Raw genomic sequence first — 24118 nt, forward strand, 5'->3', positions numbered from 1 at the left:
ATTTTTCAAATTCGTTACACTTAGTGATCTCCAAAATTGTTCTGATTTGTGGATATCATAAGAGTCAAGGAAATAGTTTATATAAATTTTAAAATATGAAATGGGATGATTACTGTATAATAACTTTGGATTTGTTTTCCTTAGAAGTATATCTTTGTGCCATTAACAAGAACTTGAGAAACAATTTTGAAACCTAACAGTGTGTTGAGTATAGTATGAAATACTTTCTTGAAAAATAAGTTTGATTTCAGTTTGTGTTTAGAAAGCTTCTTTCACTAGAAAAAATTTTGGATATTTTACTGTGTTAAAAACTTCAACCTGTTTGTTGCATTTTTATCTATTTAACTAGAATCTCATGCTGTAAAAATATTTGTAAATGTTGAATAGAACATGAATACTGTGACTTTGTGTTGTTCTTGTGTAGGGTAATGCTTCCAAACTGGTTTATACTCCATTGACAGACAAGTGCTACTTAACTCTCACTCAAGCCATGAAGATGGGACTTGGAGGAAATCCTTATGGACCAGCTGGAACTGGGAAAACGGAGTCAGTAAAGGCTTTAGGTGGCCTTCTTGGAAGACAAGTTTTAGTCTTTAATTGTGATGAGGTAGAATAAATAATTATCAAAATATGTAACAATGGGTTAATCATATTTAGTTTCTGTTAGTATATGAAATACAGTACTTAAAAATCACTACATTTAAATTACTTGAAGACAGAATTTGTTTAAATTGAAATGTAAAGTGGACAGAGGTTGTACATAGTGTAGTCCAAAACTTTTCTAAGAACTATGGCAAAGAAATAATTTTAAATACAGAATGAAGATTTATATTACATTGTAGAAAAATGTTTTTAGTAAAGAGAATAATACAAAAGGAAAAATTTTCTATTCATTTCAGATGACAGTTTTAAAAACATTTTGTATATAATTTGTATTTTGACTTAAAGAGTAACTAACAAAATCTTGTATTTGTTCTGCAAACTTTTTAGAACACTTTCACATGCATTATTTTGTTTATCCCTTGAAATCAACCTGGGTTTTGAAAGAGCAGCTACTTAATCCCTATTTTAAAATGAGCAAAAGAGGCATAGATGGGATAAATTATCACTTTACCAATAAGTGGCATTAAATGTTAAGTAGTTATGGAGATTATTTTTTAATGAATATAATTTTTATTGTTGTTTTTAAGGGCATCGATGTGAAGTCAATGGGACGAATATTTGTTGGTTTGGTGAAGTGTGGGGCCTGGGGTTGTTTTGATGAATTTAATAGGCTGGAAGAATCTGTACTGTCAGCAGTTTCAATGCAAATCCAGACAATTCAAGATGCTTTGAAGAATCATAGAACTGTATGTGAACTGCTTGGCAAGGAGGTATAGAATATGTTGGGAATTTAAAGAATTAAAATATTTTGTAAGACTTGATATTACTCATACTTAAGCAATATTCTCTTTTTGTTTCTCCTGACACCCGTGTTTCTAATCTGTAACCTGTGTTGTAAGATTTTTTAGCTATAAAATGTTTCTGAGGTTTCTTACCCTTTTTTGATACTACTTTCATTATTCTTTTTTTTTTCTGAGACAGAGTTTTGCTCTTGTTGCCCAGGCTGGAGTGCAGTGGTGTGATCTTGGCTCACTGCCACCTCCGCCACCCAGATTCAAGCAATTCTCCTGCCTCAGCCTCCTGAATGGCTGGGATTACAGGTGCCCACCACTACACCCAACTAATTTTTGTATTTTTAGTAGAGATAGGGTTTGATCATGTTGGCTAGGCTGGTATTGAATTCCTGACCTCAGGTGATCCACCCTCCTGCCACCTCGGCCTCCCAAAATGCTGGGATTACAGGTGTGAGCCCCACACCCAGCCCATTATTCATTTTTAAACTTTTCATTTTGGATAATTCAGTTATAATAATATTTATATTGTTGTATTATATATTATTCTATTATCTGTGCTGACATTGTTCACAGTGCCTTAATGTATTGTCTCATTTAATAATTACAACAACTCTTTGAAGTAGGTAGTATTATTTTTTTCCCTGCTTTGTGGCTGAAGAAACTAGGACTTGGTAAGTAAGAGTAAGAACTGGAGCTAGGAATTGAACCCAGGGCTGTCTAATTCTGAAGCACATTTTTTTTTGTTTAACATTCAAGCATAGGAGCAGAATGAAGCACATGTTTTTGATCATTATCGTATACGAATGTTAAAACAACAAATGCTTAGCTATTTTGTTCCTCACTTCTCTAAATAGGAGATATACATTAATGTCACTAGAATATAAATTCATTTGTACAGAAAATGTAAACTTTTTTATATAATGTGGATTGCTGAATACAGAAAGTTGTAAGAACTAAGAAATTATCATGTTATATAATTTTTTCTAGGTAGCCCAGTACATATTTTTCTAGGTAGCCCAAGAATTTAAGACCAGTTCTAAATTGTTAACATGTTGTTTATGTGATGTTTAAACTCTTCACAAAGAAAAAGAGAAGAAACTATTAAGTGAGAATTACCTGCCATCAAGATTTAGTTTCTTCTACATCCCCCTTTTTTTTTCTCTCTTACAAAGAAAGAGTTGTCTTTTCTCCCAACCAATACTAATATTTTCACTTGTGCTTTGGAATCCTCTTCCCTGAGACCTTATTATCGCTTGTGCTATAGCTTCAGTCTTCCCTCCTCTACCAATTCCTCATTAGGTTTTAAACATAATCACATCTTTTTCATCTTAATAATAACTAAAGCATAAACAAACCTTCCCTGATTCATATTTCTTCTTTCTCTTTTCTTTCCTTTGTAGCTAGATTTCTTGGTTTTTCTACTCTAGATGCTTCTACTTACTAATTGCGCATTCATTGTTTACACATTCTAATTTAGCTTCTATTCTTAGGGTTTTGCTGAAAATCTTCCTACTAAGTGCTGTTATCACATTCAGTTCTTCCCTGTCATAATAGTTATTACATTATGATTGCCTCTCTGTAATACCAGATAGACTCTGAGCTCCAGAGTGGCTTAAACTATTATTTAGTTCAGTTGTCTATGTGTACTTAACAAAGTGTTTAGTACTAAGAGGGCTTTTAGTAAACATATATTTAATGTATAAATAGATAATGAAATTAGTATCTCTTAAACATTCAGCCTCAAAAAACTGATTATAAATAAACTCTGCAAAGCAGTGTAGGTCTTAAGGAATTTATCATACATTGAGTAAGGAGATGGTTAGTACATTGGAGGTTACCTTTAGCTAAGGTATAAGATTTATGTGTAGTAATATGTCACAATAAAGTTCCTGTTGGCGGCATATTTTATGCTTATAGTTTCAAATATAAATGATACCTATATGTTAAATATTTTATTTAACTTAATATTTAATATTTAAATTAATATTTTTAATTAATGTTTCAGGTAGAAGTAAATTCTAATTCTGGAATTTTTATCACTATGAATCCTGCTGGAAAAGGTTATGGAGGAAGACAAAAACTGCCTGATAATCTTAAACAGCTTTTCAGGCCCGTAGCTATGTCTCGTCCAGACAATGAGCTTATTGCAGAAGTTATTCTCTATTCAGAAGGCTTTAAAGATGCTAAAGTATTGGGCAGAAAATTGGTAGCTATTTACAATCTATCTAGGTGAGTTTTCCTGTTCTAAATATTTTTATATTTTACATTTCTAATGATTGAGTATGGTTATTAGTGATCATTTTCATATTTTCTCAATTCAACTATTACATGATTTTTTTATTCTGATGATTTTATTGTACTTATAGAGTAGATATGAAAGGCTTTAGTGTGCACATAAAAATATTGGTTCAAAACAACTTGCTTTTCTTAAATATTATTGATTTGATCAGTTTTTTTTCTTCAAAATGTTTATATTACAGTGCTTCAGCTAAATGATTCTTATTGAATTAATTTATCAGCTGACCACTCACAAGCTACTGTTCTTTGGAAAGAATCCTTCACAATTTTTCTTATGTCTTATTTCTAATAATAGAAACTGACATTTAGTTTCTTTGGGACAATGTACAATTCTCTTCCATATCACTTAAGAGATAATGGTGAACTAGACAGTGTCAGAGATTGAGAGCAAGATGGATTGATCAAAGGCTTTAGGCATAAGGGTAAAAGGTAATTGTCGTTTGGTATCTTCATTAAGATAATTAGCTTGTTCATAAAAGCTTTATCCTACCCTTGAGAACCGTCCGTCTTTAACAGCTTACTTGAATGATTATTTTGTGTGGTTGCTTCCCTTATATAAATTAATGGGATATCAACATTCTTTTCTATGTGTCAGTGGTTATATTCTGTATTTCTTTGGATGTGATGATGAAAGTAATTTCTTCTAGCTATTTGATGCGTTGATTTCTACGTCTTTACTTCAGGGAACTTTTGACACCTCAGCAACATTATGATTGGGGTTTGAGAGCTTTGAAGACAGTTCTGAGAGGAAGTGGAAATCTCCTTAGACAGCTAAAGAAAAGTGGCACTACACGGAGTGGTATGATTGTTTATTCCAAATACATTAACTTATTTTTAAAAACATAAGCGTTAATTTAGAATAGTTTGAGATTTACAGAAAAGTTGTAGATACAGTATTAAGGATTACTGTATACCCTGCCCCAATTTCTACTGTTGTTAACATCTTTCATTAGTGTGGTATATTTGTCACAGCTAATGAATCAACTTTGATACATTGTTTTTAAACTAGATTTCCTACTTTATTCAGGTTTTCTCCAGTTTTTACCTGATGTCTTATAATAACTTTTAATGCGTGTTAAATATTAAATAGTTGTAATATGTAAAGTCCACTTGTTCTTTAACTTCAATGTCCATTGGAATCACCTAGTGGCTTGTTAAAACAGATTATTAGGCCCCACCCCCAAAGGTCCTGATTCAGTAGGTGTAGAGTAGAGCCTGATAATTTGTCTTGTCTTGAAACAAGAACAGAAACCTTAGAAACATGCAGGATTTTCTCCTTCTAAAGCTAGTATATTATGATTAGACTAGGTTATAAATGTTTGGAAAGAATACCGCAGAGGTGGAGTGTCTTTCTTACCGTGTCATATCAGTGGGTATATAACAAACATATGACATCACTAATTATGTTAACCCTCATCGCCTGGCTATGGTGGTGTTGCCAGGTTTCTCCAATGTGAGGTTGTTATTTTCTACCCTCCTGGCTTTATTCTTTGGAATCATGTTAATAAATCTAGCTTACTCTCAGAGTGGCAAGGAAAGGATTAAGCTCCATTCCTTGCGGGGGTTGGGGGGTGGGGTGGGGTGGGGGGGTAGTATCTTCATATATTATTTGAAATTCTTCCGTAAAGAAGATTTGTCTTTTCTGCCTCATTTATGTATTCATTAACTCATTTATTTAGCTCAATATAGACATATATATTTGTTATACTTTCCTCATATAAATGTTTTTTTATTCACATAAAAATAATGATTTCCCCCACCTGTGGAGGTATACTTTCATGAAAGGCTGAATAATCAGTTTCTTCAGGTTGCAATTGAAAACTAAGTTAAAACACTATGAAAATGGAGACAATATAGAAAAAAGGACCACATGAAATTACCTCTTTGGACTTTAAATGATCAAAATATGCCTCTTAAAAATGGCATCTACATTAGCTGTATTATTCGGTTGGCCTATGTCTGGGTAGATATAGTTATTTTGTGAGTGCTTACATTACTGTTTTTTAGTTGTCTATATTTGGTGATTTTTAAGAAATATTTAAACCATACCTGTAATAAATAAAGATGGCTTATGAGTTCAGTGCTTGAAATAAGCTTTAGAGAAGTCCAGACTTTTTATGTATACTTAAGCATGGAAATATTAAGCAATTATAGAGGAAATGCCAGGCAAATGGTTTCTTTGATTTTGTGTATCTTACCAATCAGCAGCTACTATCTGTGAAAATAAGAGTCTGGCAGTGGTATCAGTATTTGCATTTGGCTTAAGAATGGGTTTGTGAGCCAAGTTTGAACAAGGCTGATCAAAGATTGTTGCTCAGTTTGGTAGTTGTTTATCCTAGGACATAAACTGTGAGAAGATATTGGTATATTTGGAGAGGTACCCGAATTTAGAATTAGTTTATCTGGAATTGAATCCCAGCTATAATACTGCTGTGCCTTCTCAGAAAGTCATTTAAACCTTCAGAGACTTAACATTCTCACGAGTAAAGTTGGAATAATAATAGTAATACTTTTTAACCTACTTTATAGGGTGGTTAAAAGGATTACATCATATAATATAAAAGGTGAAGTACTATGCAAATATAAGTGATAATGATTTTTATTATTAATTAAAGTCTTGCTACCCTGTGATTTGAATTCTATGAAAAAGAGTTTATAACTGTACTTAGTGACATTTAGTTTTTAGCAGCCAAAATATATTAAAGTAAGCTTGCCAATTCATGTGATGTAATGTCTTTAAATGTTACTAAATTCTAGTGCATTTAATGATTGATAATGCATATCAAGGCTATAGAATAAAAACTTTTCATTATCGTTAAAGTAATGAAAATGAAACTTTAAAATGAAACTTTTTTATAGCTAATGAAAGTCATATTGTGGTACAAGCACTGAGGCTTAATACAATGTCAAAGTTTACGTTTACTGATTGCACCCGGTTTGATGCACTGATTAAAGATGTCTTTCCTGGAATTGAATTGAAAGAAGTGGAATATGATGAACTAAGTGCTGCATTAAAGCAGGTCTTCGAAGAGGCCAATTATGAAATTATACCCAATCAGGTAACTGTCAAGAGTATTTTTTAGTAGATTGATCCCTTTTCCTAGTTGATTCCTTATTAACTATCCTTGTCCTTCATCTTTCAACTTATCTTTTATCTTTCAACTTAGATCTTTCTTATCTCTTATCTTTCAACTTGCTCAGGGAAGTCTTCGGGGATCTTCAAGTCCTGATTTGATCTTCTTGCTATGTGCTTTTATCACATATTCTTGTTTCATATTTGTGTGTTTGTTTAATATTGATTCTCCTCCACCATGTAGTAATCTCCATGAAAGGGAGGATCCATGTATATATATATTTTTTTTTTTTTTTGAGACAGTGTCTTGCTTTGTCGCCCAGGCTGGAGTGCAGTCGTGTGATCTCGGCCCACTGCAACCTCTGCCTCCCGGGTTCAAACAATTCTCCTGCCTCGGCCTCCTGAATAGTTGGGATTACAGGTGCACACCACCACACCTGGCTAATTTTTATATTTTTAGTAGAGATGGCGTTTCACCATATTGGCTAGGCTGGTCTCAAACTCTGGACCTCAGGTGATCTGCCCACCTCAGTCTCCCAAAGCACTGGGATTACAGGCCTGAGCCACCGTACCTGGCCATCCATATATATTTTTGCTCACCATTTGATTCCTAATGCCTGTTAGAGTACGTAGTGTCTAATGGATTCATCATACATATATTTTTATAAATGATTATATATATGATTTAGTTTCACTTTGATAATTTCTTAGGATTTTTTTAAGTGAGTCTCTTTATGTAGTGCAAATAATTGTTCAAAATTAGCACTTTGCCCTCAGTTTTGGAGAGAAGTAAGATAAGAATGAATGAATGAATAAGTGAATAAAATGATGAATATATTTGAATGAGTGAATGAGTGGAGCAAGTAACGAACATATTGTTCATACAAGTTTTTTGAACTTGTAAACTTGGAAAGCACCTTTGTTTCTTTTAAAGAAATATTGAAGTATTTAAAGATTATATTGTAAATATGTTCAGATTTATTTAGGTATTCTATTACATTTTAGGCTATATCTTCCACTGAAGAAATTAAAGGCCTAGTTTACACGTTAGAACAAGTGTTATAGAATAAAAGCAGAACTAAGTATGATTGAATATTATAAATCATATATGAACATATTTCTTTCCTACTAGATCAAAAAGGCTTTAGAATTGTATGAACAGTTATGCCAGAGGATGGGAGTTGTTATTGTTGGTCCAAGTGGTGCTGGAAAATCAACCCTTTGGAGAATGTTAAGGGCCGCGCTTTGTAAAATTGGCAAAGTAGTGAAACAATATACTATGAACCCCAAAGCTATGCCTCGATATCAGTTATTAGGCCATATTGACATGGACACAAGAGAATGGTCTGATGGTGTTTTGACAAATAGTGCTCGTCAAGTGGTTCGGGAATCTCAAGGTTAGTCTCTATGTATACTTCTTTGCTTTACTTAGTAATTCTTAGATAAGGATATAATTTGTCTATAATGCTGTCTTTGTCAAGGCTTCTACATGACCATAAAGTCATAATTAAGTTATAATGATGTACATTTGATATTTTACTTTGGAGGGGGCCAAGACATGCTATCATTTTCAGTTAAACTCTGTAACTATTTTTAATATAATAGAAACTTAGAATAAGTTGGGTGAATTGTAATTCACAACTAGATTAATTTACTGAATGATATAAAATCTTTGCTGAGTTGATATTATAATGCCTCAGAAATAAACAAGATGACAGATTTTTATTTGGGGTTAAAATTGATGTGTATGAACAGTATTAACTCATTAGTTTGAATAAAGTATTTTGAATACTTTTGAAAATTTAAGTGGTAAAACTGCAGATTTCCTGGTCTAAATTTGCTGACTTGGTTTTTCAAGAGAATTTTTGGCTGGAATCAGAGGAGACTCCGTACTTTTTGCCAGGTTATACTTTAATTAATAATTATTTTTCTAAGGCAGTAAGTGAAAGCATTGGAAGGGATTTTCAATGTAGTCTCTTCTTTTTCTCTATAATACCATAAGGATATCCAGGAATTGAACTCAGCTCTACATAAAGTGGACCTAATAGACATCTACAGAACTCTCCACCCCAAGTCAACAGAATATACATTTTTTTCAGCACCACACCACACCTATTCCAAAATTGACCACGTAGTTGGAAGTAAAGCTCTCCTCAGCAAATGTAAAAGAACAGAAATTATAACAAACTGTCTCTCAGACCACAGTGCAATCAAACTAGAACTCAGGATTAAGAAACTCACTCAAAACCGCTCAACTACATGGAAACTGAACAACCTGCTCCTGAATGACTATTGGGTACATAATGAAATGAAGGCAGAAATAAAGATGTTCTTTGAAACCAATGAGAACAAAGACACAACATACCAGAATCTCTGGGACACGTTCAAAGCAGTGTGTAGAGGGAAATTTATAGCACTAAATGCCCACAAGAGAAAGCAGGAAAGATCCAAAATTGACACCCTAACATCACAATTAAAAGAACTAGAAAAGCAAGAGCAAACACATTCAAAAGCTAGCAGAAGGCTAGAAATAACTAAAATCAGAGCAGAACTGAAGGAAATAGAGACACAAAAAACCCTTCAAAAAATTAATGAATCCAGGAGCTGGTTTTTTGAAAAGATCAACAAAATTGATGGACCGCTAGCAAGACTAATAAAGAAGAAAAGAGAGAAGAAACAAATAGATGCAATAAAAAATGAAAAAGGGGATATCACCACCGATCCCACAGAAATACAATCTACCATCAGAGAATACTACAAACACCTCTATGCAAATAAACTAGAAAATCTAGAAGAAATGGATAAATTCCTCGACAAATACACCCTCCCAAGACTAAACCAGGAAGAAGTTGAATCTCTGAATAGACCAATAACAGGTTCTGAAATTGTGGCAATAATCAATAGCTTACCAACCAAAAAGAGTCCAGGACCTGATGGATTCACAGCCGAATTCTACCAGAGGTACAAGGAGGAACTGGTACCATTCCTTCTGAAACTATTCCAATCGATAGAAAAAGAGGGAATCCTCCCTAACACATTTTACGAAGCCAGCATCGTCCTGATACCAAAACCTGGCAGAGACATAACCAAAAAAGAGAATTTCAGACCAATATCCTTGATGAACATTGATGCAAAAATCCTCAATAAAATACTGGCAAACCGAATCCAGCAGCACATCAAAAAGCTTATCCACCATGATCAAGTGGGCTTCATCCCTGGGATGCAAGGCTGGTTCAACATACGCAAATCAATAAATGTAATCCAGCATATAAACAGAACCAAAGACAAAAACCACATGATTATCTCAATAGATGCAGAAAAGGCCTTTGACAAAATTCAACAACCCTTCATGCTAAAAACTCTCAATAAATTAGGTATTGATGGGACGTATCTCAAAATAATAAGAGCTATCTACGACAAACCCACAGCCAATATCATACTGAATGGGCAAAAACTGGAAGCATTCCCTCTGAAAACTGGCACAAGGCAGGGATGCCCTCTCTCACCGCTCCTATTCAACATAGTGCTGGAAGTTCTGGCCAGAGCAATCAGGCAGGAGAAGGAAATAAAGGGTATTCAATTAGGAAAAGAGGAAGTCAAATTGTCCCTGTTTGCAGATGATATGATTGTATATCTAGAAAACCCCATTGTCTCAGCCCAAAATCTCCTTAAGCTGATTAGCAACTTCAGCAAAGTCTCAGGATACAAAATTAATGTACAAAAATCACAAGCATTCTTGTACACCAATAACAGACAAACAGAGAGCCAAATCATGAGTGAACTCCCATTCACAATTGCTTCAAAGAGAATAAAATACCTAGGAATCCAACTTACAAGGGATGTGAAGGACCTCTTCAAGGAGAACTACAAACCACTGCTCAATGAAATAAAAGAGGATACAAACAAATGGAAGAACATTCCATGCTCATGGGTTGGAAGAATCAATATCGTGAAAATGGCCATACTGCCCAAGGTAATTTATAGATTCAATGCCATCCCCATCAAGCTACCAGTGACTTTCTTCACAGAATTGGAAAAAACTACTTTAAAGTTCATATGGAACCAAAAAAGAGCCCGCATTGCCAAGTCAATCCTAAGCCAAAAGAACAAAGCTGGAGGCATCACGCTACCTGACTTTAAACTATACTACAAGGCTACAGTAGCCAAAACAGCATGGTACTGGTACCACAACAGAGACATAGATCAATGTAACAGAACAGAGCCCTCAGAAATGATGCCGCATAGCTACAACTATCTGATCTTTGACAAACCTGACAAAAACAAGAAATGGGGAAAGGATTCCCTATTTAATAAATGGTGCTGGGAAAACTGGCTAGCCATATGTAGAAAGCTGCAACTGGATCCCTTCCTTACACCTTATACAAAAATTAATTCAAGATGGATTAAAGACTTATATGTTAGACCTAAAACCATTAAAATCCTACAAGAAAACCTAGGCAATACCATTCAGGACATAGGCGTGGGCAAGGACTTCATGTCTAAAACACCAAAAGCAATGGCAACAAAAGCCAAAATCGACAAATGGGATCTCATTAAACTAAAGAGCTTCTGCACAGCAAAAGAAACTATCATCAGAGTGAACAGGCAACCTACACAATGGGAGAAAATTTTTGCAACCTATTCATCTGACAAAGGGCTAATATCCAGAATCTACAATGAACTCAAACAAGTTTACAAGAAAAAAACAAACAACCCCATCAAAAAGTGGGCAGAGGACATGAACAGACACTTCTCAAAAGAAGACATTGATGCAGCCAAAAAACACATGAAGAAATGCTCATCATCAGTGGCCATCAGAGAAATGCAAATCAAAACCACAGTGAGATACCATCTCACACCAGTTAGAATGGCCATCATTAAAAAATCAGGAAACAACAGGTGCTGGAGAGGATGTGGAGAAGTAGGAACACTTTTACACTGTTGGTGGGACTGTAAACTAGTTCAACCATTGTGGAAGTCAGTGTGGCGATTCCTCAGGGATCTAGAACTAGAAATACCATTTGACCCAGCCATCCCATTACTGGGTATATACCCAAAGGACTATAAATCATGCTGCTATAAAGACACATGCACACGTATGTTTATTGCGGCACTATTCACAATAGCAAAGAGTTGGAACCAACCCAAATGTCCAACAACAATAGACTGGATTAAGAAAATGTGGCACATATACACTATGGAATACTATGGAGCCATAAAAAATGATGAGTTCGTGTCCTTTGTAGGGACATGGATGAAACTGGAAAACATCATTCTCAGTAAACTATCGCAAGGACAAAAAACCAAACACCGCATGTTCTCACTCATAGGTGGGAATTGAACAATGAGAACTCATGGACACAGAAAGGGGAACATCACACTCCGGGTACTGTTGTGGGGTGGGGGGAGGGGGGAGGGACAGCATTAGGAGATACACCTAATGCTAAATGACGAGTTAATGGGTGCAGGAAATCAACATGGCACATGGATACATATGTAACAAACCTGCACATTGTGCACATGTACCCTAAAACCCTAAAGTATAATAAAAAAGAAAAAAAAAAAAAAGTAAAAGCCAGTTATTACCTTCATGTATTTCTAAAACTTTTATCAGTGAAATTTTCCTCTTTGAATTGTTTCAAAGGTCCAAGTACAATATTAACCACTACCATTTTAGGAAAGATGGATAAAAAAGGTTTTATCCTGGAAAGACTATGTAAACAATTGGTCACTACTTTTCCCCCTTTGAGGTCACCTTTTTATATGTCAAGAAAATTGACAGTGGTGAATTTTTTATTTCTCATGCAGGGCACTGGAAATTGGATTTTCTATATTTTCTAAAAGATATACAACAGAGCAAGCCTTTGTACATTCTCATGACATAGTAGAAGACAAAAGTCTCAAGAATATCTTGTGGGAATAAAAATACCTAAGCCTTGCATTTTTTTTTTAGTGAAATTGCCTATTTTGTATGTTTATAGATAAAGTATTATTACATGATATATGTCTGAGTCTTTGGCCAGCTGAGCCAGGATTGCCCATGGGTTCTCCAGCATATTTGTCGTACAAATTCATATGAAAATTAAGAATTGGTTTAGTCCTTACTTTTAATTATTATCACTGCATATATTTTTATTTTATTCCCACTGTTTTGATTTGAAAATAGATGTCAGCTCATGGATAATCTGTGATGGTGATATTGACCCTGAATGGATAGAATCTCTGAATTCTGTTCTGGATGATAATCGACTACTCACTATGCCTAGTGGAGAAAGGATTCAGTTTGGCCCAAATGTTAACTTTGTATTTGAAACTCATGATTTAAGTTGTGCATCACCAGCCACAATATCTAGAATGGGAATGATCTTTCTTAGGTAAGCCATAGATTATTTATATACATTATATTAGAATATTCTTTTACTATCCTGGTTTCATATTAAGTAAAATAAGTGTAGTGTGAATAATGAATACATATTTTTCCCATTTATGATTAACTTCTTGTTAGGTTTTAATTAATTCAGAGAGTTCCTGTTTTATTACAAAATTGAATTATTTTAGCAGTTTTAGTTGTATCACAATTATGAAATAATTATTATTTTTGTTTAAATGAAACAGCAAGAAAATCTGTTCTCTTTATTATTTTGTTGAAATATTGTGATTGATTTCAGAGAAGTGAACATATTAATTATGAGCTAGAGGCTAATAATTTAAAGCTGAGAAGCAATATTTTAATTATAGAATTTAATTAATTTAATCTATTTAATTTTATATTCATAGAATTTTAGGGCTAATTCAGGTTTAATAGGTCCTATGACCCAGTCTTTTCATTTTACAAATTGAACTTTACTTAGTATTTTTTTCTTCTTCAGTATATTTGGAAGAGGCCTAAAGACTGAAAGTGAATAATAAACCAATTTTAGATATCATGTAAAATAGTCACATACCAGAGCATGGACATTTGTACCAACTTTATTTTTGAAAATTAGTAATATTTTGGCAAAAGTAAGAAACTTTTACTTTTCCAAGTTTTATTTTTCATCCTGTAGCATTTTATTTTTTTTAGGACCAATTAAAGTCATTTTAGGTATTGTATGACACATGACAATGTAATAAAGTTGATTCAAATCATGTTTTGAAATTATTTAGTTGCTTACTTTTTTGACAGTATTGTAGGAAACATTTACTTTAGATTAGCCAGAAACTTCAATTGATATTTTGAGGTATTATTAAAAGATAATATAATTTTTGGTTTACAGCTTTCATAGCAGCATTCACACACAATTTATCATATTTATTAATTGTGTTATAATCTTGTGAGAAAAATAGAATAAAGGTAAGTTTTGAGTTAAATTTTAAAGTACTTGTTAAAGATTATATATATGGTATTAAATTATGCACCTTAGAAGAGAGAGAGCTAGAAAGGAGTAAAACTGTTTATAGAGAGCTTATCTTTTTGGAAAATACTTTCACATAGAGGAGGCAAATTTATACAATTTATACAAGATGGAATATAAATGAACTAAGCAGTAAGTAGAATATTATTCATATTTAGCAGAAAATAAGACCACATATTGCTGTAGAGGAGTTGAAAATTGTTGGTGAATCAGGTATTGTTTGTGAAAGGCATAATGAATGTATATGATTTCATGTAAAATACAAATACATATTAACTTTTTTTGTTGCTATGTGTTCAGCTTATATCTTAGTTTTAGATTTCATTTATTCCTTTAGCAGATATTTGTTGAGCACTTGCTATGTAATAGACCTTTTAATACTGAAATAAATGTTATCATTAATGATGCTGGGACAACTGGTATGAAGCAGGGTTGTGTTGGATAAACCAAGACATGTAGTCTCATAGACATTGAGAAAATACCATTGGTAAGAAACTCTTTATTCTGAAGGAGCTTAGCATCTTTGGTTGGCCTACTTTGGGCTAATCTAATGTTATTTAATTATTAACTTCTTTGATGTTTCAATTTTTTTTTCATATTAGACTGGATAGAAAATGTGAGAGCAGAGATTCAAGGCCTCAGTGTCATTTATTAATTTGCTATGAAGCAATGGTGGAAGATGGGAAAAAATGACAAAAATCATGAGCTCTTCTCAATTCTAAAATAATATGAGTTATTTTTACTATAATCTTTTATAATTATGTAAGGTGTAATTTTGAATAAGATGTGAATCTCTATTATTTCACCAATTGGATTTTGGTGAAATAATTGGATTTTACCCAGATAATTATGTGCTTCGCTAGAGGAATTATAGTTTGCTTTAGGAAGATCTTTAAATTTTAATAGTGGCATGGGAATTTAGGTAGTTGGATTTTTATAGGATAGAGAAAAAATATTTAGAAAGATCTGTATTACAGTTTAGATCAGTGCATTTTAAACTCTAATGTGTGTTTGAATCATCGAGGGATCTTATTAAAATGAAGATTTTTGCTTTAGTATGTCTGGAGAGGGATCTGGGATTTTACATTTCTAACAGACCACTCTGAGTAGGAATGGTTTAGACCACTTTAGGCTGTGTAGAGCCTATGCAGAGTAGGTTGTGTAGATATACAATTCTCATTTAGTTTATATTTATAATAAAATAGATGAAATTTATTTGTTTTATAGAAAATGACATATATATGTATATATACCTATATGCATGTGTGTTTGTATATATTATGTGTGTGTGTATACACACACAGATGTAACTGTATTATTCACACATACACATAGTAAAGTAACTAAAGCCAGCTTTTGTATGCTAGCAGATAAAATATGTGTGTAGAATAATGTTTATTGGAGAAGAAATTTATTTTAAGGTAAATTGATAATTTCTTCCTAAGTAATTTTTTATTTGTCTAAACTGTTTCAGTGATGAAGAGACAGATCTTAGTTCTCTGATAAAATCTTGGTTGAGGAATCAGCCTGCGGAATATAGAAATAATCTTGAAAATTGGATTGGAGATTATTTTGAAAAGGCTTTACAGTGGGTTCTAAAGCAGGTAAATTAACCATAATATTTCATAATTAATCGAGGTGAGAAGTATGATTAAGGGTGATGCTTATTTTAACTGCCTTGTGGTAGAACTCTGCTGGTATGTGGGGGTGAGGTGAGAGGTGGATTTTGTCACCGCTACTCCTCTATATCTCTTAGCATAACTGTTATATCTCTTAGCATAACTTTTTATTTTGTTAGTCTTAAAACATTTTGCTTCTTTCATTCATAATACTTTACACTGCTTACCTAACAATCTTGATTACTAGAATGTCTTTCTAATTTTTACTAGCAAAAACCATCTTGCTGCCACTTTTTACTGATATGCCAGTAAATACCTATATATATGACATGTATATATAATATGTAGGTATTTATATACCTATATATGCACCTATATATACAAACCTATATATACCAATAAATACCTATATATATCACATATATATGATATATATAAGGTTAAAAACAATATGAATTTAACAGTAAACTAGAAAAGGGATGGTGAGTTATTTGCAATAATGAAAACATTTGTTTATATTTAACAAAAACATTGAATATCTAATATATGTGAAGCACAATACAAGAGAGACTTTGAAAGGTGAAGATTAACAAGATAATTCCTTTCCTTGAGAAGGGTTTATCTAATGGAGAAAAATGACATGCAAACAGATAACCACAATTCAGCAGGATGAAGAGAATATTGCTGTCATTTAGAAGAGGTTTAAAAGGAGATCACATTTGATTTTGGATTTGAGATGTGAAAAAAGTTTAGCATACAAAGAAGACCATGGAGGGTGTTCAGATATTCTACATGTTTATGCCATTGCTTTTATGAAAAATGAAAACATATACAAAATAGAGGATATAAATAGCAGTGAGTTTTTTGAAAGTATCTGATTGTGAATCTGAACTTGATTTAGAGGTCAGTACTTTGGGATTGAACAAGATATAGAGAAATGAAGATTTGTTTTAGTTTTCTCAACCTTTTTCTTTTCTGACTTTGTAAGAATGAATAATGGAGGAATAGGGATTTGTGAGGAAGTGATGCTAGTGAGGTAGGTTTTCCTGGAGGCGTAGGAAAGGGAACACTCCCATTAGCTCCTAGTCTGACTGAGCTGTCTCCTCCTTTGTGCTTCTGTAGCAACATACAGCATCTACCAACTGTGTTATAATTGCCTGTTTACATTAAACTATAAGCACCTTGAAGGCAAGGACCAAGCTTATCACACTCTTCATTGTGTCCCCAGAACCAAGTATGATATTAAGTGATAGCAAATGAATGATAGTATTGTGCTTAATTATATACCTGATGCCTACATTGTGACACCTTTTCAGTAGATATGTTATTTCATTAGTACAAAACATTCAGAGCCTAACAAGGCTTTCCAATGCAGATACTTTGAGGTAATCTGTTCATAGATGTGTGAATGTTAGAATAGGAGTATCATATTAGATAGAATATATTTATGTATAGATAGGGGTTTGTGACTGTAGAAATGACGACAGGATAAGATTATTAAACAATAGAGTGAATACCAAAGATTCAGTTAGGAAAAAAAATGGTTTATGTTTTGAGGTCACACCCCTGTTTGTTTGTTCGTTTTATTTAATGTGTTAAGGGTCCTTTTCTTTTTATCCTGTATTTTGTTCACCATGCACAGGTTCTGAGGTATACCGCAATGAATTCTCTAGTCAAATGCTGAAATTGTATTTATAACTAGAAGTTTGCTTTCTTCTTTTTTCTCTTCCTCAGCCTATGGGATAAATCTTTGCTTTCTTGTATGAATTCAGCAAATAAGAAAATATAGAAGAAAATATGTACGTTTCCTTTATCTCACCTTTAAAATCTGGAACTCTTAGTATGAGTCTATCTAGATTTCTTTCTTTCTTCTCCTTTCTTCCTGCTCTTCCTCCCATTTCTTCTTTTTCACAAAAATATTAATTTTTCAAGCACAGCGATCTTTTTAAAATGTAAACTGGGTAATTTTACTCTATTATAAAAAACATGTTAAAGACAAGGAAAATAAGGATTGTATTCCTTACCATGTCTGATAAATTCTGCACTCTGGCCCTTGCCTATTTCTCTGACTTAAAACACTGTTTCCTTGCTTACTTAGGCATAACTGCTTTTAATTCCTTAACTGTGCTAAGTTTTTCTTTGCATGTGCTATATTATCTGCATAAGCAGATAGATCTCATCCTTCAGTCTTAGCTTAAATATCACCTTTTTTTTAAAGAAGCCGTGAGCCCTCAATCTGAGTTACTGTTTCCCACAACATTCTGTACTGCTGTAGCTCTTACCACAATTTGTTAACCATTTCCTCTGCTATGCTTGAGCTCCATGAAGACAGGGACTCTGTTTATTCCAGCTTTTAACAAAACAAAGCAAAAACAAACCTGGCACCACATACAGATCCTAACGCACGATTGGTTCTCAGTAAATATTTATGGAAAGACTGAGTCATTTTTTCTTTAACTCTCTAGCACTTACCAGGGACTCCAGGGGGGCCTACAGATCAAAGCATCTACACAGCACTTAAGTCCAGAAGTTTCATTTAAAAATTCTTTCAGAGAAAGCTCCATGTGGTTTGTCATTTATGCCTGCTTTTTCTAACGTTTCTTTTCTAGTGCCATCAATCTAGCTCTTGCCTCTTGTTTTCTTTTTATCAGCAAGAGGAAACGAACATGTATTCTTTTTGGAACAATGCTCACTAACTTACCTTTTCTTTTATATTCTTCAGGTTTAGGAAGTAAATAAACTGTGTATCTATTTCAGGATTGTAGCACTGAAAGCTAGAAATATATGATTGTACTTTCATGATTACTTTTTATTTTCAAAGTATATATAAAAATTGAATGAAATCCAAACTTTCTACAGTTTGAATAGAGGAGTGAGTTTAAAAATGGTTCTTGAAAAGGTATGTGAACATCAGTCTGTATGGTTCTATGTTTACTGGTTAATACTTGCCTTTTGTCTGTCTGTATCATGGATTTAAATCAACAGAATGACTATGTGGTAGAAACAAGTTTGGTTGGAACTGTGATGAATGGTTTGTCACATCTACATGGTTGCAGAGATCATGACGAATTCATTATTAATCTCATAAGAGGACTTGGTGGAAATCTGAATATGAAATCACGTTTGGAATTTACCAAAGAGGTAATGCATATTTATAGCCTATATTTAGCCAAAACTTTAACTTTTCATTAACTCTTAACTGCCAAAATACAATGATTTGTAACTGTAAGATATGGAACTTTTAAAATTTGAAATTATGTATTCAATTGAGTAATAATGTATTTATGTATGTGTATGTATATTTTCTCCTTTGAGTTATTTTATGATGTTTGATAATATTCTTAACATTTTATAAAATAATGTTTTATAAGTTAAAGTTTGGACCATATCTTTTTTAAGTTAGACATTTTTGAACCTACTTATCTGTATTAATAATTATTTCATTCATTTAAAAATCTTAGAATAGTTTAGTTTTTATCATCCTTTTAACTAGAGCAGTTTTAGGAATTAGGAATATTAGGATGAATTAATTATTAATAAATATTTTCTTTAATATATGTTAAGTTGTATTACAGTCAAGTTGTTTATAAAGCTGAATCCTAAATAATAAGTGATTTTTTTTCCTATTGGCCTCTACTGAAATTATTGGACATTTATTCCTTTGGGTTGGCTCTAACATTATGTTTCAGCTTTTTTTCTCATTTTGCTGCTTCTTTGATAGTGTCATTTACTGCTTTCTCTATTCCGTCTCCCTTTCCACGGCAGTCCTGTTGCCTCTGTTGCCAGATGCTTCTCATTGTTACCACTCAGTGACAGACTATATGCTGCTTTTAAGCACATACTCTCTTGTCAAAGTTCAGAATAAGTGTATTGAAGAGTAGTATTAAGGGCTAACTCTGCTTTGTATCTGCATAGATAACAGTTTTCAGTATTAAGAAGAAGACTAACGGGTGGAGAGCAGTGGTAGTGACACTGTGATGGACAGTACCAGGATATGGTAGAAATGAAGGGCTTTAGGATTTCTGCATTCTGTACTTTGTGATTTAATGTTAATAAGAACTCCATTAAAATGGAATATATTTATACCTTAGTGTATAAATAAATATCCACTATGTCATTCTCTCCTATATATACTTTAATTTACTTGCATAAATGATCATTTAGAGAAAAATATTTGAGATAAAATGTTATGTCAATGATAAAATAGGTTTAGTTTATATAAACTTTTCTTGGAACTAAGATGATTTACTTTTGGGGTATTTACTTGGAAGAATTTAAAAATGTCACACACTCTGGAGTATGTGAAAACTTATCACAATTTTTTCCTCTTAAGGTTTTTCATTGGGCACGAGAATCTCCTCCAGACTTTCACAAACCTATGGATACCTACTATGACTCTACTAGAGGTCGATTAGCAACATATGTGCTTAAGAAGCCAGAAAACTTGACTGCTGATGATTTCAGTAACAGCTTAACTCTTCCAGTCATTCAGACTCCTGACATGCAACGAGGTCTAGATTATTTCAAACCATGGTTAAGTTCTGATACTAAACAGCCCTTTATTCTGGTAGGACCAGAAGGATGTGGCAAAGGGTAAGAAAAATATTGGCAAAGGTATATGTTGTGGATTTATTCCTGCCACCACTAATTGATTTAATGGCTTTTGTTATGTTTCTTTTGGTTAAAGTAGCATTTACATTTTCATGGAAGATTCATTTTATTTTCATTACTTATAAAAATAATAACTATGGGGAATAATGTGTCCTTTTCTTTGTCAGGTTATGTGATTTCTACTGGAAAGACAGCAATCTGAGAAGATACTCTTAAAAATAATCCGTCCATATAATACAGCAAAAAAAAAAAAAAAAGAAGGCCTTATATATACTCACACACCTTTTGCTTTAGTTATAAAATTTAAAATTTGAAGTTAGATCTCTATTTAAAAGTAGCTTTTAATTCAGTGGAATTCAGCCTAGTTTTAGTGCATATGGAGCATAGTCTCCTGAAATATAGGAACCATGGTTTATTATTTTCATATTTCTAGTAGGGGAGTGGTAATTTTAAAAATTGTATAAAATCATAGTAATTTTTTTAAACTCATAGAACTTAAAATCTTAAAATCCTTCAACTGTGGGGAAACAGGGTTGGTATATTTAACATGTACTTTATCAAACTAGATTAATTCTGAGAACTTTGATCTTTTTGGCTGAAAACAGTCCTCACCATGCCTTAAAACATGAATTTATGTTTTTCTAGTCTAAAAGTTAGAAAGTTACTTTGATAGTTATGGAAGCCATATCTGTATTTACCATTTTCCCTATCATCATACACATTTTAGAAACTGAAATATTTATGAGATAGAAATTTCTTATTGAGTACAAAATGTATTTTGTTGATTGCATTTTTATCAAAGTCAGATGTCATGCATTTTTCGTAGGATGCTGCTCAGGTATGCATTTTCACAACTCCGGTCCACTCAAATTGCTACAGTTCATTGTAGTGCACAAACCACTTCTCGACATCTCCTGCAGAAACTGAGCCAGACTTGCATGGTAATCAGTACTAATACTGGTCGTGTATACAGACCAAAAGACTGTGAAAGACTTGTTCTGTACTTAAAAGATATCAACCTACCCAAACTTGATAAATGGGGAACCAGTACTTTGGTAGCTTTCCTACAACAGGTAAGTCATATCGCTTTTAGTGTTTTAATCTAATTGGAAACAATTTAATTTCATTAACTTTTCTTAGAAAATATGCATTCTTCATTTGGGGCTGGTTTTATCTAGCATTTGTCATGGAAACTAAACTCCTGAAACATTTCAGTCTTGTTCCAGTTCTTCTATGATTTTCCTTTCTTTAGAAATTAGTATTACATCAAGATAATATGTGACAGGGAGAATAGAAACAGCCTTCACTCTACATCTATTACTTGTCCTTTATTCCTAAAACAAGGAGGAAAACAAAAGCTGGACATGGTGGTGGAGGTGGAGAAATTTTTGCTTCAGGTTTTAAAGTATGCATTCTTCTCACAGCAGTTAGACTTGGTCATGTTTTTTTTCTGGCTGCTTTAACCCATTATTCTCCATTTTTGCCTGTATAAGGATTTGAGATCACATATCCTGAATCAGTGTGGAATATATTTTTTGTTTATGTTATTTATATCACATTAGAAACTATAGAGTTTTTTATGATATAGGTCCAAATTTAGGCTTATTATGTAACTGCAGAATATGATAAAATATTTACAGGAAAAAACAAAAATATTTTTCTCATATTTTTCCTGATACTTTCATTTTCTAGGCTAATTGTACTCAATTTATAATATCATTGCATTTTAGTGTTTATTAGAGAGAAAAGCATTTTAAACACTAGGATAATTTAGCTAACATTCATAGAACACAGAGATTTGAACAGTATTATTTTTCAGTGATATAATAATTTAAGGTACCTTTTAATCTTAAATTCTTGAGTTAGATGATGATTGCATTTAGAAATAATTGAAACTTAGGCAAAAATATCCTTTATCATGATTAGGAAATCTTAGATAAAAAATGTTTAAAATATATTTATTTTCAAATAGGTATTGACATATCAAGGATTTTATGATGAAAATTTGGAATGGGTTGGTCTAGAAAATATTCAAATTGTGGCTTCTATGTCAGCTGGAGGAAGACTGGGAAGACATAAACTTACTACCAGATTTACTTCCATTGTTCGTCTTTGTTCTATAGAGTATGTATCTTTGTGTTTCAGATTTTTTAATTTGGGAAGATATCATATATAAATGAATTTTATTAAAAGTATTTATAATAAATACTTTAAAATTTAGAATATAAAAATGGTCAAACTTAACCTCTGATATTTTTTCCTACCCTCCTCAAAATATAGGCAATAATTTAGGATGATAAAAGCTTTAATCAAAGCATCTTATTTATGATATGTTTAACAGGAAATAAAACAAAACTGTTTTGTGTAGTCTGTGTTCCAAAATGTCAGTCTCAGGAGTCTGAATGGTGGATTTTAGATTTTAATGTTTTTTTTTTTTTTTTTTTTTTTTTGAGACGGAGTCTCGCTGTCGCCCAGGCTGGAGTGCAGTGGCGCGATCTCGGCTCACTGCAGGCTCCGCCCCCTGGGGTTCACGCCATTCTCCTGCCTCAGCCTCCCCAGTAGCTGGGACTACAGGCGCCCGCCACCTTGCCCGGCTAATTTTTTGTATTTTTAGTAGAGACGGGGTTTCACCGTGTTAGCCAGGATGGTCTCGATCTCCTGACCTTGTGATCCGCCCGCCTCGGCCTCCGAAAGTGCTGGGATTACAGGCGTGAGCCACCGCGCCCGGCCTAGATTTTAATGTTTTATGCAGTTCATAAAACAAAAATACTATCAAAATTTATGAAGATAACAAACAGAGAATTTCAATCTGAACAAGGGAGAATTAGGTCATTTTAATGGCTGGTGGCATCAATGCTAATCATCTCCACGGGCCATAATTGTTACAGAGACTATGGCAATATCTCCTCTGTTTATATTTAATATACATTATATTACATTACAAATATTTGAATATTACAAAACCTTATTTGTATGCTTTTGTGCTAATTGTACTCCATCAATTAACCTTTTTTTTTTTTTTTTCTAGAAATGTTTCTGCTGCCAGTTAAACCATATTGAAATACATTTTGGTTTGGGAGAAAGGGGTTGATTTTATTTGTTGTATTAGTTTTACTTTCATAGTTCTGAGGTGGATTACTGCCCTGTGTCCAGGCCTTATGTAACTCAAAAATGCTTTTCAAAAGTAAAATTTTCCTTTTGTTCTTTTTTAAAGATCAGTGTTATGTTTTAACATAATTTCTTGGCGTTCTCTAACACCTTCTGGTATTTGACAATAGATATTTTGGGATCGAATTTGGTTGAAATGAGAATGGATGGGGGCGATGAGCCTAGTCTTAGCCCCTGGGTAAGCTTTGGAGATATGTAGGTCTTAGAGCAGCACAGTTTCAAAACCACTGCTGTAACTTAACATTGAAATATTAATTTGGAATACTGATTTATTTCAGCTTTCTTCTTATATGCCCTTTTTTTTAGTTACCCAGAAAGAGAGCAGTTACAAACGATTTATGGAGCATATTTGGAACCAGTTCTACATAAAAATCTGAAGGATCATTCTATTTGGGGTTCTTCATCAAAAATTTATCTTTTAGCAGGATCTATGGTACAAGTGTATGAACAGGTAGATATGCATCTAAATTCTAGCTTTCATGTCTATTAGTATCATTTCTAAAGGTCTGCTTTTAATTCTGACCTCTGTGTTGATACCCAGGCTTTACTTTCCTGTTT

General features: G+C 33.0%; 1 protein-coding gene across 3 annotated transcripts in view; it reads left to right on the forward strand.

Moving 5' to 3' along the window:
- The window catches only part of DYNC2H1 (dynein cytoplasmic 2 heavy chain 1), a 380304-nt gene that overhangs the window by 66911 nt on the left and 289275 nt on the right, over positions 1-24118 (forward strand). For all 3 annotated transcript variants that reach the window (XM_055272928.2, XM_055272929.2, XM_055272930.2), the window contains exons 33-45: positions 425-607; positions 1191-1373; positions 3403-3626; positions 4379-4494; positions 6555-6754; positions 7901-8165; positions 12935-13142; positions 15637-15766; positions 18767-18922; positions 20115-20374; positions 21219-21465; positions 22365-22516; positions 23867-24011. In XM_055272928.2, coding sequence (XP_055128903.1) covers positions 425-607; positions 1191-1373; positions 3403-3626; positions 4379-4494; positions 6555-6754; positions 7901-8165; positions 12935-13142; positions 15637-15766; positions 18767-18922; positions 20115-20374; positions 21219-21465; positions 22365-22516; positions 23867-24011 — 2469 coding nt within the window. The remainder of the gene's footprint in view (positions 1-424; positions 608-1190; positions 1374-3402; positions 3627-4378; positions 4495-6554; positions 6755-7900; positions 8166-12934; positions 13143-15636; positions 15767-18766; positions 18923-20114; positions 20375-21218; positions 21466-22364; positions 22517-23866; positions 24012-24118) is intronic.

Source organism: Symphalangus syndactylus, chromosome 3 (assembly GCF_028878055.3).
Source record: "Symphalangus syndactylus isolate Jambi chromosome 3, NHGRI_mSymSyn1-v2.1_pri, whole genome shotgun sequence".
In the NCBI taxonomy this organism is placed as follows: domain Eukaryota; kingdom Metazoa; phylum Chordata; class Mammalia; order Primates; family Hylobatidae; genus Symphalangus; species Symphalangus syndactylus.